This window comes from Dipodomys merriami, unplaced genomic scaffold, assembly GCF_024711535.1.
Source record: "Dipodomys merriami isolate MVZ:Mamm:240054 unplaced genomic scaffold, mDipMer1.0.p SCAF_30, whole genome shotgun sequence".
NCBI classification, from domain to species: domain Eukaryota; kingdom Metazoa; phylum Chordata; class Mammalia; order Rodentia; family Heteromyidae; genus Dipodomys; species Dipodomys merriami.
Genome location: NW_027204493.1, coordinates 14,735,791 through 14,750,125, shown reverse-complemented (window position 1 = coordinate 14,750,125; position 14,335 = coordinate 14,735,791). Strand labels below are relative to the sequence as shown.

The 14,335-nt window shown below is 35.4% G+C and overlaps 1 protein-coding gene across 4 annotated transcripts in view; it reads right to left on the bottom strand.

The window, feature by feature from the left end:
- Positions 1-576: 576 nt before the first annotated feature.
- The window catches only part of Ddx4 (DEAD-box helicase 4), a 58,713-nt gene continuing 44,954 nt past the window's right edge, over positions 577-14,335 (bottom strand). For all 4 annotated transcript variants that reach the window (XM_070041189.1, XM_070041191.1, XM_070041190.1 and 1 more), the window contains 7 exons: positions 13,378-13,507; positions 9,773-9,939; positions 7,306-7,451; positions 4,138-4,237; positions 2,223-2,493; positions 1,979-2,089; positions 577-1,233 (listed from right to left, as the gene is read on the bottom strand). In XM_070041189.1, coding sequence (XP_069897290.1) covers positions 1,147-1,233; positions 1,979-2,089; positions 2,223-2,493; positions 4,138-4,237; positions 7,306-7,451; positions 9,773-9,939; positions 13,378-13,507 — 1,012 coding nt within the window. In that variant the 3' untranslated portion in view covers positions 577-1,146. The remainder of the gene's footprint in view (positions 1,234-1,978; positions 2,090-2,222; positions 2,494-4,137; positions 4,238-7,305; positions 7,452-9,772; positions 9,940-13,377; positions 13,508-14,335) is intronic.

Below are 14,335 nucleotides of genomic sequence, written 5' to 3'. Positions count from 1 at the left end.
ATGGTGATCCTCAGATCTTAGCCACTGGAATGTGACAACATGTCACTAGATTATTTTAACAAACAATCTAAATACTCAAAACTGACCATTTTTATCTCAATAATATTTATACTTTGTCTTATGTCTTAACATTTGAATTCATTCCTTTACATTAAGATTTCTTACACTTTAGGCACCTACTTTTATCTCAATAATATTTATACCTTGTCTTATGTCTTAACATTTGAATTCATTCCTTTACATTAAGATTTCTTACACTTTAGGCACCTACATTCAAGATATACAAATGGTGAATGAAAAAATATGATTTTTTCCACTTCATCAATAATAAAATATGTATCAAAATCATGTCAAGGGTAAATAGTGCTGTTTGGAGTTGATGAGTGAGTTTTGGATTCTAGACTAATTTTCATTACCACATCTGTATGTTAATGTATACTACACAGTAATGTGTAAGACTTTTTGTTCACTATACTGGTTTCACAAGATGCAATAAAACAAATTTCAAAATATCAGGAGTTGAGAATTGTGAATTTAACAGAGAAAAATAAAGTGACATTGGAACCTTAGGGAAAATGTGTTTCATCTTTTATTTCCAAGGAAAGTCGTATATTATAAAAACAAACAATGTTATGCCATTGAGTACAGAGATCATTTTGCAAACTTAACCATTTTCAGCACACATCTGAAAATCTAAAATCAAAATCACCTTGAAAGGCTTCAGTCTTCTACTGTTTACAAAAATCATGTTATCACATTGTAATAACAAAAAATTGCTTTAAAGGTTCAAGTAGAAATGAGACCCAATAATTTGTAACCACAAGTACATTATATCCTATTGGTTGTTTATAGGAGCAATTAGTATTATACTGAGACTTAGCATTTCTACATGACCTGAATACTAGAAATAAGACACTTAGATTGCTTTAATATTTTCAGTTAACACCATCTGTATATGTAACAATAACGTTGTAACTTTTAGCATTTTGCATAACTAGTTTGCATAGTTTTTTAAGGGTAGGAGAACAGAAGGATAAGAGTTATAATGTCAGATTTCACACTTCTGTTAAAAATTTAAAAATCAAAACTTTTCTTCTCTCCATCAAAACCATACTTGAAGCATTTTTTGGTCGTTTGTTTTTTGCTTTAATCCCATGAATCATTATCTACTGGATTCGCAGCTTGTAAAGAAGAAAATCCGGCTGTATTCAAAGTGCTCTTGCCCTGGAAATTCTAGGAAGGAAGGAAGGAAGGTAGGAAGGAAGAAAGGAATGGAGGGAGGAAGGGAGGATGGAAGGAAGGAAGAAAGGAAGGTTTTTTTAAGTTACAGTTACATTGCCCAGACTAATAGCAGAGACTTGAGCTTTCTATGTTATCTGTTCCAAATATAAAGACCTTTATTCTCTAGCTGAAGATATGTACTCAGTAACTCCTCCTCATCCTCAAAAAAGACCTTCATTCTCAATGGATATGATTCATTTTTTAAAGACTCTTATCAAATGGGAAGTGTAAACTTCACAAAGTTACTAAGACAAATATTTTATCAATCCCTAGTTTTGGAAAGTAGAAAAACACTAATACTTCAATAACATATAAATAATTAGTATGTTTATTGTTTCTATATAAAGGTATACTGCCTTAAAACTGACAAAAAAAAAAAAACCTTCCAGTCCCCTAATTTGAACATTTTGTATTAATAATATGGCCAAAATTCTAAACTTAAAAGAACTCTACAGAAACTTCAGAAGATCTCAAATTAAATTAAAAATACCAGAAAATTTAGAAATTGAAATGAAAATCTAATTCAAACTCCTTACCTTTAAAATTCAAAATATATTTACACAAAATTTTACAAAGTAGCTTTCTTCTAGACATGAAAATAATGGTTTCAATGAATTACTGAAGTTATTTCACTATATCAAGCATAATATTTTCAAAGAACTGGAAGCCAAGTTACAAATTTTTCACTTCAACTAACCTTTCTAGTATCGACTGATGCAAACACATTTCCTCTTGTACTACCACTGAAGCCAGGAACATATGTACTAAAGGCAATTTCCTCCAACCATGCAGGAACATCCTGTTGAGCCTTAAAAACAAATTAAGTTCAAATACAATACACAGTCTCAAAGATTGAAAATGTTTACTTTTATGCATATGTATAAATGTCTCAACAACAAAGAAAGAACACTACCCATTCAACTCAAAAAATTAAAACTTACATCTGACAGTACTTTGACTAGAGGCTGTGCTAAATGGTTATCTGATTCAGGATCAAAAAAAGAAATTGCTCTGCCGGTATTCCCACAACGCCCAGTACGTCCAATTCGATGAACATATTCATCAATGGTAGAAGGAAGATCAAAATTGATAACATGTTGAACATTCTCAATATCCAATCCTCTGGCAGCTACTGAAGTAGCAACAAGAACTGGACACTTTCCATAGCGAAAATCTCCAAGAGCTTGCTCTCTCTCTCTCTGTTCTCGATCACTTGAAAAAAAAGATACTCCCATTAAGACTACTCTTAAGAAAAAACATTAAACTTTTAATTTATTTTAGTTTTTTGTGATGGAACTGAGCTTAAACTCAGGGCATGAACCCTCTTTCCCTTAGCTTTTTCAATCAAGGCTGGCACTCTACCACTTAAACCAAAGCTCAACTTCCAGTATTTGGGGAGTTAATTGGAAATCAGAGTCTAACAGACTCTTCCACCCATGCTGGCTTTGAACTTAGATCTCAGCCTTCTGAGTAGGTAGGATTACACACAAGAACCACCAGAATTTAGCTCAACTTATTTTAATTTGTAAAAGTAATGGAATTTAGTATTAATGTCCTATATACTAGGTACTTAATACAGTACATTAAGCATTAAGCATTACTTGACTGTTGTAATTTATGATAAATTCCTAGATACTTAATACTGTATTTAAGTACTAGTATGTTAAATAACTTCTAAGCCAATACTGTATTCTCACAATACTCTGAGTTGGAATAATGATCCATTTGTGGGTGAGGTAACAGCAAACTGAACTAGAATATAAATATAAACTTAAGTATAACAAAGTTCAAATTCTACTTACTAATAGTCTTTATGCCTTCTAATTTCAATGAAATACATACAATTAATTGATTGCAATACTTTCTCAAAACAGTTCTTAAAAGTATAAGTTGAGTCCAGTGCTGGAGTGCCCAGGTCTTGAGTTCAAGTTCCATGACTGACAAAAACATATGTACATTCGAAATAGTACATATTTAGACATTTTAGATCTACTTGTAAAATACCAATAAAATTGTGTTGATGTAACATTTTTAATTACTCCAATGTTTTTAAGTCCAGCATCAAAAGGTTAGATTCAGCAGATAAAAAACTTGTAAAACCCCAAATCCTTAAGTGAAATCTTGTATTCCCAGTCCTCATGATCAGGAACCTAATGTACATCTTTAACTTGCCAATCCCCAACACTTAGTTCCTATAATAATTAAAAATAAAATAAACAAAAACTGTTTAATCCTCCTGAGTATTACACTGTTTTTTTTTGGTTCAAGTAGGGAAAGAGTAAGTTCAGATTTTGAGAGAATTCTGAATCCTAGGATTTTATCATATAAATTACAGCAGTCAAGGGCTGGGAAGGTGGCTCAGTGGTAGAGCGCATGCCTTGCATGCCAGAGGCCCTGGGTTCGATTCCTCAGCACCACATAAGCAAAAAGAAAAAGGCCGGAAGTGGCGCTGTGGCTCAAGTGGTAGAATGCTAGCCTTGAGCTGAAGAGCTGAGGGACAGCGCCCAGGCCCAGAGTTCAGGCCCCATGACCGGACCCAAAAAAAAAAAAATTACAGCAGTCAAGTAATGCATAATGATAAAAACAAGTTCTAAGGAATGTGCCATTAGCCTATTTCATCACAGTGCAAACATCATAGTGTACTTCTGTAAACTAAGACAGTTATATTACTATGTGATATATATAACCTTATGTGACCTACTGTCATATATGCAAGTCTGTCACTGACCCCAAGTGGTACCTGACCTCCCCCGCCACACACGCACGTACAGAGTTTTTAAATGTCAAACAGAAGTCATTTTCCTTTTGTGATTTTCATACTGTGATATACACAGGTTATCACATTAATTTACTCACCCATGAATACTTGTAGTTGATATTTTTTCTTGACAAAGAAAGGTTGCAATAAAATCTGCTTTTTTCTTAGTTTCAACAAAGACCATAGTTCTCTCATCACCTTTGAAACAATGAAAATTATTCAAAGTACAAAATTAGGAAAAGGGGGCATGTTAGAACAGAAAACTTTGTTTTATCCACTACTATACTATCAACACCCAGAGAGAGTCCTGATAGGTAGGAGGAAGACAAATGTTTCCTGAATGAATGTCAAGGATAACTGCCAAGGACTATTTTTCTAGTAGAGAGATTAAAGGATTGCCTTTTCTCCTCCCAGAACAACTAAGAACATAGATATTGAGGGAAAGGTAAATAATTGCCTGCTATTGGTAGTTTCAAACTTGTCTTTGTCTTTCTTTACCCACTTCATTTCTCTCTAAAAATAGCCTTCCGACTTCTAATGATAATTCAACCTTTCATTCTGCCTTGATCAAACAAAATGTTTGTAACAGTGGCATATGACTCACAGCTGTAAACTCTATAACCTATGTTATAGCATTATCTTTTAATTCAAACCTTCATTTCCAAAATTATACAGACACATACAAACACACACATTATATGTCTGAAGCTATTAGGAAATATTTATTACTTCATAGATTAAAGTAGTAAAGTGGTAGAAAAGCAAGCATGGCCCAAAGGTTTTTCCACATAGATAATGTCCCCATAAAAAATGTTAGAGAAGTCCAGTTGCTGGTGGCTCATGCCTATAAGAAGGCTACTCAGGAGGCTAAAATCTGAAGATCACGTTTCAGACCTGGCAGGAAAATCGATGAGACTATTTTCTCCAACTAACCACCCAAAAGCCAGAAGTAGAAGTGTAGCTCAAGCCAGAGAATGCTAGCCTTGAGCAAAAGAAGCTCAGGGGCAGTGTTTAGAGGCCCTGTGTTCAAAGCCCAGAACCAGAACAACAACAACAAAAAGATGTTAGAAAAGAAAGATAATTCATAGCCTTAGTGACAATAATGTAACACTGTTCATAGTCAATCTCTACCACCCCCATCAGCTCACTTCATTCATTCACTTATTCAACAAGCAAGCCACCTCGTAGATATCTGACACTATTCTAGGTTTTGGGAATACAAAAATAAGGCAAATTTAAAAAGACTCTGTGTTAAATCATAAAAATGTCGTCGTTGTTGTCGTCGTCATCATCATCATCATCATCATCATCATCATCATCATCATCATCATCATCATCATCATCATCATCATCATCATCATCATCATCATCATCATGTTTTAGATCCAGAGTTTACTTTAACTATAGTAGATGGCACTTGAGTAAAGAAACAACTTTTCGTTTCACTGATTTTTAGGTCTTTATTAATTTCTTCCCTCATCTTTATTGTGTTTTCCATATGCTAACTTTTTGTTCTGTTTATTGAGATTAAAAGCCTTTTTGTTCATTGTGAATTAAAATCAACTAAGGACATAAAAAGGCCAAGTATGGTGGTATACAGCCTTAATTCTAGCATTGGGCAGAAAGATTGAGGCAGAAAGATCACTGGAGACCAGAAGTTAAGAGACCAGCCTATGCAATGTAATAGTGAAACTCTATCAAAAGAGAGTCAAGAAGTGTAGATCAATGGGGCTGAGGAGGTGGCTCAGTGGTAGAGTGCTTGCCTTGCATGCCTAAGGCCCTGGGTTCGATTCCCCAGTACCACAGAAGCAAAAAAAAAAAAAAAAAAAAAAAAAAGAAGTGTAGATCAAGTGGTAGAGCACCTGCCAGCAAACATCAAGACCCTAAGTTAAACTCTGGTACCACAAAAAAAAGTGGGAGGAAAGGGTTTGTATGCATGTGTGTGTTTGCACATGCATGCCAGTCCTGAGGCTTGAACTCAGAGCCTGCACACTCTCCTTGAGCTTTTGTGCTCAAAGCCAATACTACCACTTTGAGCCCACAGCTCCACTTGTGGCTTTTCTGGTAGTTTAGTGGAGATGAAAGTCTCTTTCCTGCCCAGGCTGGCTTTGAACCATGATCCTCAGATCTCAGAGTCTCCTGAGTAGCTAGAATTACAGGTATGAGCCAGTGATGCCCATCTGTAATTTTTTTATAAAACAGTAAAAACAAAGATTGGAGATCTTTATGTGCTTTCTAAATTACTTTCCCAATTTTTTTTTTTTTTTTTTGGGTCCGGTCATGAGGCTTAAACTCTGGGCCTGGGCGCTGTCCCTCAGCTCTTCAGCTCAGGGCTAGCGCTCTACCACTTGAGCCACAGCGCCACTTCCAGCTTTTTTCTTTTTGCTTATGTGGTGCTGAGGAATTGAACCCAGGGCCTCAGGCTTGCAAGGCAAGCGCTCTACCACTGAGCCACCTTCCCAGCCCCTACTTTCCCAATTTTTGTTTTGCTAATTACTGAGACTGATTTCCTGTCTCCTGTTTTCAAATTCAAGAAGGGATTGTGAATGTGAGAAAAGATAGGGAAACTATGTAGACTTAGCCTGAGCTATCAAGGAAGTATCAAAACAACCACATGATAAATTTATAGTATAAAATAAAGCAGTAGTACATAAAAAGGCTTTATTTTCTTTAAAAATACAAATAATTTTTGGAAGTATTTTTATAGGTATTATGATGGAAAAAGATAGATCTCAAGTCTTAGCTCTGAAATTCTTTCAAGCTATATATACGGGAAGTGTTATTAGCAAGCAAGAAACGGGAACTAGAACTGTAAAAACAAAGTTTGCTGGTTTTTATTTTTGAGACAGGGACTTACTCAAGCTGGCTTCAAAACTATGTAGACCAGGCTGATCTTGAGTCATGATTCTTGTGTGTCAGCTTCCCTCATTCTGTATTACAATGTCTAGCTTGAAGTGTTCACTTATGATAGAATAACACAGTGACAGAAACATGTATAACTAAGTCTTTCTAGTTTCCACAAACAAAAAGTATGTCTGTTGTTAACAATTATAATCTAAATCTCAAATGCCTCCTATTTAACCTTTTTGAGAAGTAACTATATTTTTATATAATTTATTCAGAAAACTGCATTATAAGTTCTTTACAGAGGAAGAGCTTTAGAGGAAGAAGAAACAACAAACATACTAAAAGCTATACAAACCAATAGTTTTTTTTAAGTTGGTCCTTTTTAAAAATCAAAACATGACAAAAGTAACATGAGATACCTATGTTTCGTAGAATTTCAACAAGTTTTTCTCTTTTTGAGTACTGGCCAACTTGAAGAATGCTTTGTTGAACATCTCTACACGCTCCACCCACTTGTCCAACAGCAACAAACAAATAATTTGACTTTAAAAACTCCCCAGCCAACCTTGAGAGAGAAAAGATTACTTCTTAGCTTACTTTACTCCAAACATGCTGATAATATCTGCTCATGATGTCCTGCAAATATTATTTCCTTATTAATTAGCAAACAGTTATAACAGCAATAAGACAAAGCAGTTACATGTCACTCAAGTACAGTCTCCAAAGATTAGGAAGTATGTTAAGATTATGTAAAACATAATTACTATCAAAGAAGCTCAGGTCAAATTATGGATTCAGCAATTTTTTTTCACATTTTAATTTCTTGTTTAGAGGGTTTTTTATTGTTCTTTTATTATCTTTAAGTAGCTGTACAAAGGACTTGTCACTTAATAAAGCAGTTTATGAATACAATGTATCTTGATCAACATCAAGGCTTTCAACATTCTCCCCCATCATTTCCCTATTTACCCCTTCCTCAACTCTTCTTATAGATATTCTGTCTGTTCAAAGACATATACATATAATAAAAACTATGAACTAAAATACTAATTGCAATGAATAAAATTTTACTTAAAAATGGACTTGCTATCTATCACAAGCAAATAGAACCTAAAAGAAAGCAGGAGTAGCTATACTCCTTTGAAAAAGCAGATTTCATACCAAAATTTGTGAGAAAAACTAATAAAAGGAACAATCTATCAAAATGATATAATTGTAAACATATACATATCTAATTTCTTTAACAAAAGAAAAAAAAAGAAATACATTGCTGGGCACCTATGGTTTACCAGGAAGCTCTGATCTTAGGAGGCTGAGATCTGAGGGTCATGGTTCAAAGCCATCTAGCAAGGGAATCTTTGAGACTCTTATTTCCAATTAACTACAAAAAAGCTGGAAGTGGAGCTGTGGCTAAAGTGGTAGAGTTGTTGTCTTGATCAAAAAAGCTCAGAGAGGGCTGGGAAGGTGGCTCAGTGGTAGAGTGCTTGCCTTGCATGCATGAGGCCCTGGGTTCGATTCCTCAGCATCACATAAGCAGGGAAAAAAAGCCAGAAGTGGCGCTGTGGCTCAAGTGGTAGAGCGCTAGCCTTGAGCTGAAGAGCTAAGGGACAGCGCCCAGGCCCAGAGTTCAGGCCCATTACTGGACCAAAAAAAAAAAAAAAAAGCTCAGGGACAGTGCCCAGGCTCTGAGTTCAAGCCCAGGATTGGTACCAAAACAAACAAACAAACAAACAAAAACACTACTGGACAAAAGAAGCACAGCTAAGACCCCAAAACAACCACAGATTTGAAGTTAGTGCCTTCAAAATCTCTCAATAGTATCTCTGGGGACCAATTTTCAATACATAAATAAACCTCTTAAGGACATATCATATCTAAAGCACAACTATGTGCCATTAAAATCTAGAAGAAATGACAAATGGGCAAATATGATCTCTCAATTCTCTCATATTCTATATGAACCACAATCTATAACAAGCAACGGGACTGAAGAAGTAACAGCTTTCCAAAAAAAAAAGGACAAAGACTGGATGAATTCACTGCTGAATTTTACCACACTTTTGAGAAAGCACTAATATCAATGCTCCTCAAAATATTCCATATAAATACAAAGGGAAGAAACACTTCCAAACTCATTCTAGGAAGCTAGTATTACTCATGACAACATCCCACTTTAGAAAGAGGCCAAAGGTAAAAGTGTCATACTCAGAAGCTATTCCCAGAAAAAAACTGAGACAAAATAATTGGTACAAAATAATTAAAACTGTGATAAAGTTTTGTTGTTTTTTTTGGGGGGGTCCAGTCGTGGGCCTGAACTCTGGGCCTGGGCACTGTCCCTCAGCTCTTAAGCTCAAGGCTAGCACTCTACCTCTTGAGCCACAGTGCCACTTCTGGCTTTTTTCTTTTTGCCTATGTGGTGCTGAGGAATCGAACTCAGGGCCTCAGGCATGCAAGGCAAGCGCTCTACCACTGAGCCACGTTCCCAGTTTTTAAGACTACAATTTCCTTTTAAAAACTCATCAGGGTTGCAAAGACGTGATGGCTCATACCTGCAATCCAACTACTCAAGAGGCTGATACCTGAGAATTGTGGTTCAATGCCAGTCTGGGCAGTAAAGTCTGCAAAACTCTTATCTTCAATTAACTATCAAAAAAGCTGGAAGTGGAACTGTTGGTCAAGAGGTAGAATGCTAGACTTGAGCAAAAAAACTCAGTGTCAGCATCCAGGCCCCGAGTTCAAGCCCCAGGACCAGCATGTACACACTTGCGTGCGTGTGCCCCCCCCATCAGTGTAAAAATATACAAAGAAGGTAATTTCTAAAAACAGAATATTCATATTACTCTCATTTGATTATAACAAAACCATTTTAAGAAGAAAAATATTTACCTCTGAATTTCTTCTGGAAAAGTAGCACTAAACAAAAGGGTTTGACGTTGTTCTTTTGATGGCATTCCTGGGCAAGAAATCAGCTTCTTCATTTCTGGTCCAAAGCCCATATCCAACATGCGATCTGCCTCATCCAAAACTAAATACTTGACTTGTTTGAGTCCAATCTTTGAGATTATTTTCAAGGGTAAGAACAGATGATACATGCTAGTTTATATTTAAACTAAAATGTTTCCCACAATTTTAACTATTAAAATTTCTTAGGGACAAAAACAAGAAGCCAATGCATAAAATAAAAATTATTAAGCTCATCAGACAAATATTAGGTAATACTTTTATAAAGCTTTTGTAATCCATTTTTTCTAATGTATAAAACATTTTTCAAATAAGTCTTTAAAAAAAGTAATCTATAATTAATACTTCACAATAAGAATCTATGGTAAATGAAAGTTCTACTAGCTGCACTGTGAAACTTCCCATTAGTTTTATGTGGCTATTAAACACTTGAAATGTGAGTACTATGACTATGGAACTGAAAAAAAAATTTTTTTTGGTCAGTCCTGGGGCTTGAACTCTGGGCCTGGGCGCTGTCCCTCAGCTCTTCAATTCAAGGCTAGTGCTCTACCACTTGAGGCACAGCACCCCTTCCAGTTTTCTGAATGGTTTACTGGAGATAAAAGTCTCATGGACTTTCCTGCGTGGACTAGCTTTGAACCACAATCCTCAGATCTTAGCCTCCTGAGGAGCTAAGATTGCAGGATGTGAGCCCCAGCACCTGGCTAGAACTGAATTTTTAATTTTATTATTTTAAAATTTAAATAGCAACAGGTAGATAATGGTTTACTTATATTGGACAGCACAGATCTATCCTATCTGATGAAGTCAGACTCATTTATAATTTATAATTTCCTTCTAAACACTTCAAATTCTCCATAAATTAATTCTCCACTCTTTAATCACTCAAGAAGAACTGGGAAACTTTTCTAACACTTGCATAAACCAAAGTACTATCTCCTATAATTAGAACAAACTGTCAAATGAACAAATGACTTGGATAGCATATAGACACTTAGCAAAACTTAAGGGAGAATTCTCTAGCTGTCCCTTACCTAGTTTTTAAAAATTTTTATTTTATTGTAAAAATGCTATAGTGAGGTTACAGACAGTTACATGAGTAAGTCATTGAATACATTATTTGTCGATCATTGTTACCCCTTCCCTTGTTGTTGTCATATCTTCCCTCCCCCACCTTCAACACTCCTCCCCACCCCACCCCACCCTGAAGTTATAAAGTTTGTGTCCAATATACTGTCCTGTGGATACCATTGTTGCAATGGTCCTGTGTCCTTGTTTCAGCATTTTGTTATCCCCTTCCCCTCCCCAGATTAGACAAATGTATGTAATACAAGATACCAAAATCAAGTACAGTGACATGATGAAAGCAGAAAAACAGCCCCCAAATAAAGAATCAGGTAAACACAGGCAGAATCTAGGTGACCGAGCCCCTAAGAAGGTAGATAACATGACAGGGAACTACCAAACACCTCTCAATTCTAACTCTCAATATTAACGGACTTAATTCTCCAATAAAACGACATAGAATCTCAAAAAACAGGATCTGTCTGTCTGCTGTTTTCAAGAGATGTACCTTCCCTATACAAAGACAAACATATTCTGAAAGTGAAAGGCTGGAATAAATTCTACCTTAGCTACTTTTGCTCAAGGCTAGTGTTCTACTACTTGAGCCACAGCACTACTTCTGGCTTTTTCTGAGTAGTTTATATTAGAGATAAAGAGTCTCATGGACTTTCCTGCCTGAACTGGCATGGAATCCTGATCCTCAGTCTCTTAAGTAGTGAGGATTACAGGTGTGAGCCATTGGCAAGTTCTAGATGCTAAAAGTATCCTATAAAGATATCTTCATGCAAAAAGAGAACATTTTTAGTCATCATCATAGCTAAAGTGGTACAGCAAAGGCCCTTAAACTCCAGTACTGTAAGAACAAACAGAAGAACATTTTAAGTAACACTTTTAGAGTACAAGAAAGCAAATAAGGTTTATTAAAGTGTTGATGTAGAGATGTACAAGGGTGGTATGTAAATTCCTAAATGAGTATACAGTCTAAAAAACCTCTTTTTAGAACTTTGTAAGTGGCAGAGATCAGGAGGATCTCTGAGACTGCACTTCAATCAAAAAGCTGGGAATGGTGGCATGTGTCTATAATCTTAGCTATATGGAAAACATTCTTGGTAGGATGATTTCGGTTCAAGGCCACCACTAGGCAAAAATACAAGCCCCTATCTAAAAAAGAAGGGCTAGAGCATGGCTCAATTAGTAAAGCATTTTTCAAGCAACTCTGAGTTTTAAAAAAAGGAAAACAAATTATTTTAAAAGACTTAGCAAATTAACAATCTACGTTAACATCATTCACAACTCATAACAGGAGACAAAATTATAATATCCAAGACACTCAGTTAAAGGATCTAGGAACTTTATTACCACCATGCAGGGACTGCTTCCTACCACGGGGAAAGTAGGAAAACAGCCTTGAGCTTAGGGTAGGATGGGTTTTTATAGGGGTAGGTTACATAGTTACATAGACAAGCCAGGCAAGTCATATTTGGACATTTTCATTGGTTATAGCTATATGACCTTTAAATTCATTTGTTCTTTATGGTAAATATCATATGTAATAAATTGCAATGGGCTGCCCATAGTGGAACCACCAGTGGTGGTTTTCAATTGGTGGGCTGAAGGTCCTATTACTGAGGCAAGCAAGGTTACAGAAGCAAAACATAGCAAAAACATAGTCTTGAGTCATATGAGCATAGGCAAATCATAATCTTGACTTAGTCAGCATGACCAATACTATCAATGCTATTGACATTATTACAGAAATCTGACCAATACAGCAATTCAGTGCAGCTGGTGATAAGCCTTAAGGTTGTCAGAAGCCTTCTGCAAAGCTGGCAACTTGGTAAACTTGAGTGAGGGAGAGATGTTCTTTTGCTTTTTAGCAAGGATGGAGAAGGGGCAAAGGCTGACTACTGGTCAGCCTTTGTCTGGAATTTTTCTTTACCAAGAGATTTTGCCCTCTATCAATAATTTTGTTCTGTTTTCTGATTTCACATTTTAGTTCCCATGGATATTCTTTTCCCAGGGAAAAGTGTGTCCCAGGGAGATATAGGAGGAACTTTCTGCCAGTAAATAGCAACTCAGCTATTACAAACATTAACTGATGTAAAAAAATTCTTGTAGAAAAACTACTCACCAAGATACATTTGAAAGTAGGTATTTACTTTATTTTCCTGCCAATATAATACGACTGATAAGATATGGATTCTAGAATCATACCCAGATTCTAACTCTATTGAATTTATTAGAGCTAACAGGAATTTTAAATAAATTATATAATCTTAATGATACTATTTTCCAAATAGAAAATATTACTATATCTTGGAATTTCTGTGAATATATGCAAAGAACTGATGGAACCTAACAGATAAACAGGGAGTTAGGAAATATATTTTTCTTACTCCATCCCTTTCCTTTCCCCTATAAAAAAGTTATCCATCTTATAAGTTTGTTTTCCTTCTAAGGCTTACCTTCTCTTTACCTATGATATCCATCAGTCTCCCAGGTGTGGCACATAATATATTACAGCCTTGTACTATCTGTCGAATTGAATGACCCAACTGGGTTCCCCCATATATAACAACTGCTCTGATGCAAGTCCTACAGACAAAAAATTAAAAGATGTAAGATAAAATTTGGAAGGACAGAATACAACAACTTTAAAAAAAATTAAGTTTTTTTCCAGGAAGAAGTTGAAAAGCTAACACTGAAAACAAACAATGAATAGAGAAAATGTATTTTGTAACCTATTTTATAAAGGCTTTTCAAAAATAATGAAAAGTACCACTATTTTCCGCCCTAAATTACTGCTTACAAGAAATAGTCAAAGACATGAAAAAAAAACAATTTATGAAATGACGAATAACTTTAAAACTTTTTTTAAGTTCAGCCAGGCTCAGTGACTCACATCTATAATACTAGCTAGCTACTACAGGGCAGAAATTGGAAGTATTTGAATTTGAGGCCTGCCTGACCAAAAAATTTATAAGACCCCATTTTTAACTAATATAAGCTGGCCATGACTGTGTGTGCCACTCATTCCAGCTATATAGAAAGTATAAATAGGAAGACCACAATCCAAGCCAACCCAGTCATAAACACATTATTTTACTTGAAAAAGAAAGCAAAATAGGCTAGGACATTGATGAAGTAGTAGAGCCCCTATCTGGCAAGTGAGAGGCACTGAGTTCAAACCCAAGTATTGCCCAAATACATATATACATACACATATGTATATATACAGATATATACACATAAATATATACAAAAATACAGAAAAAAAAAACAGAACTATATAGCCAAATGTCTGTTATGGGTTTATCTATAATAGCTTCAAGTTTTAAAAAAAAAACCCAAATACCTCAAAATAAATAAAATGTATATACATGGACAATTTTAAAGTCATTAAAAATAGATCTGATTATGGAA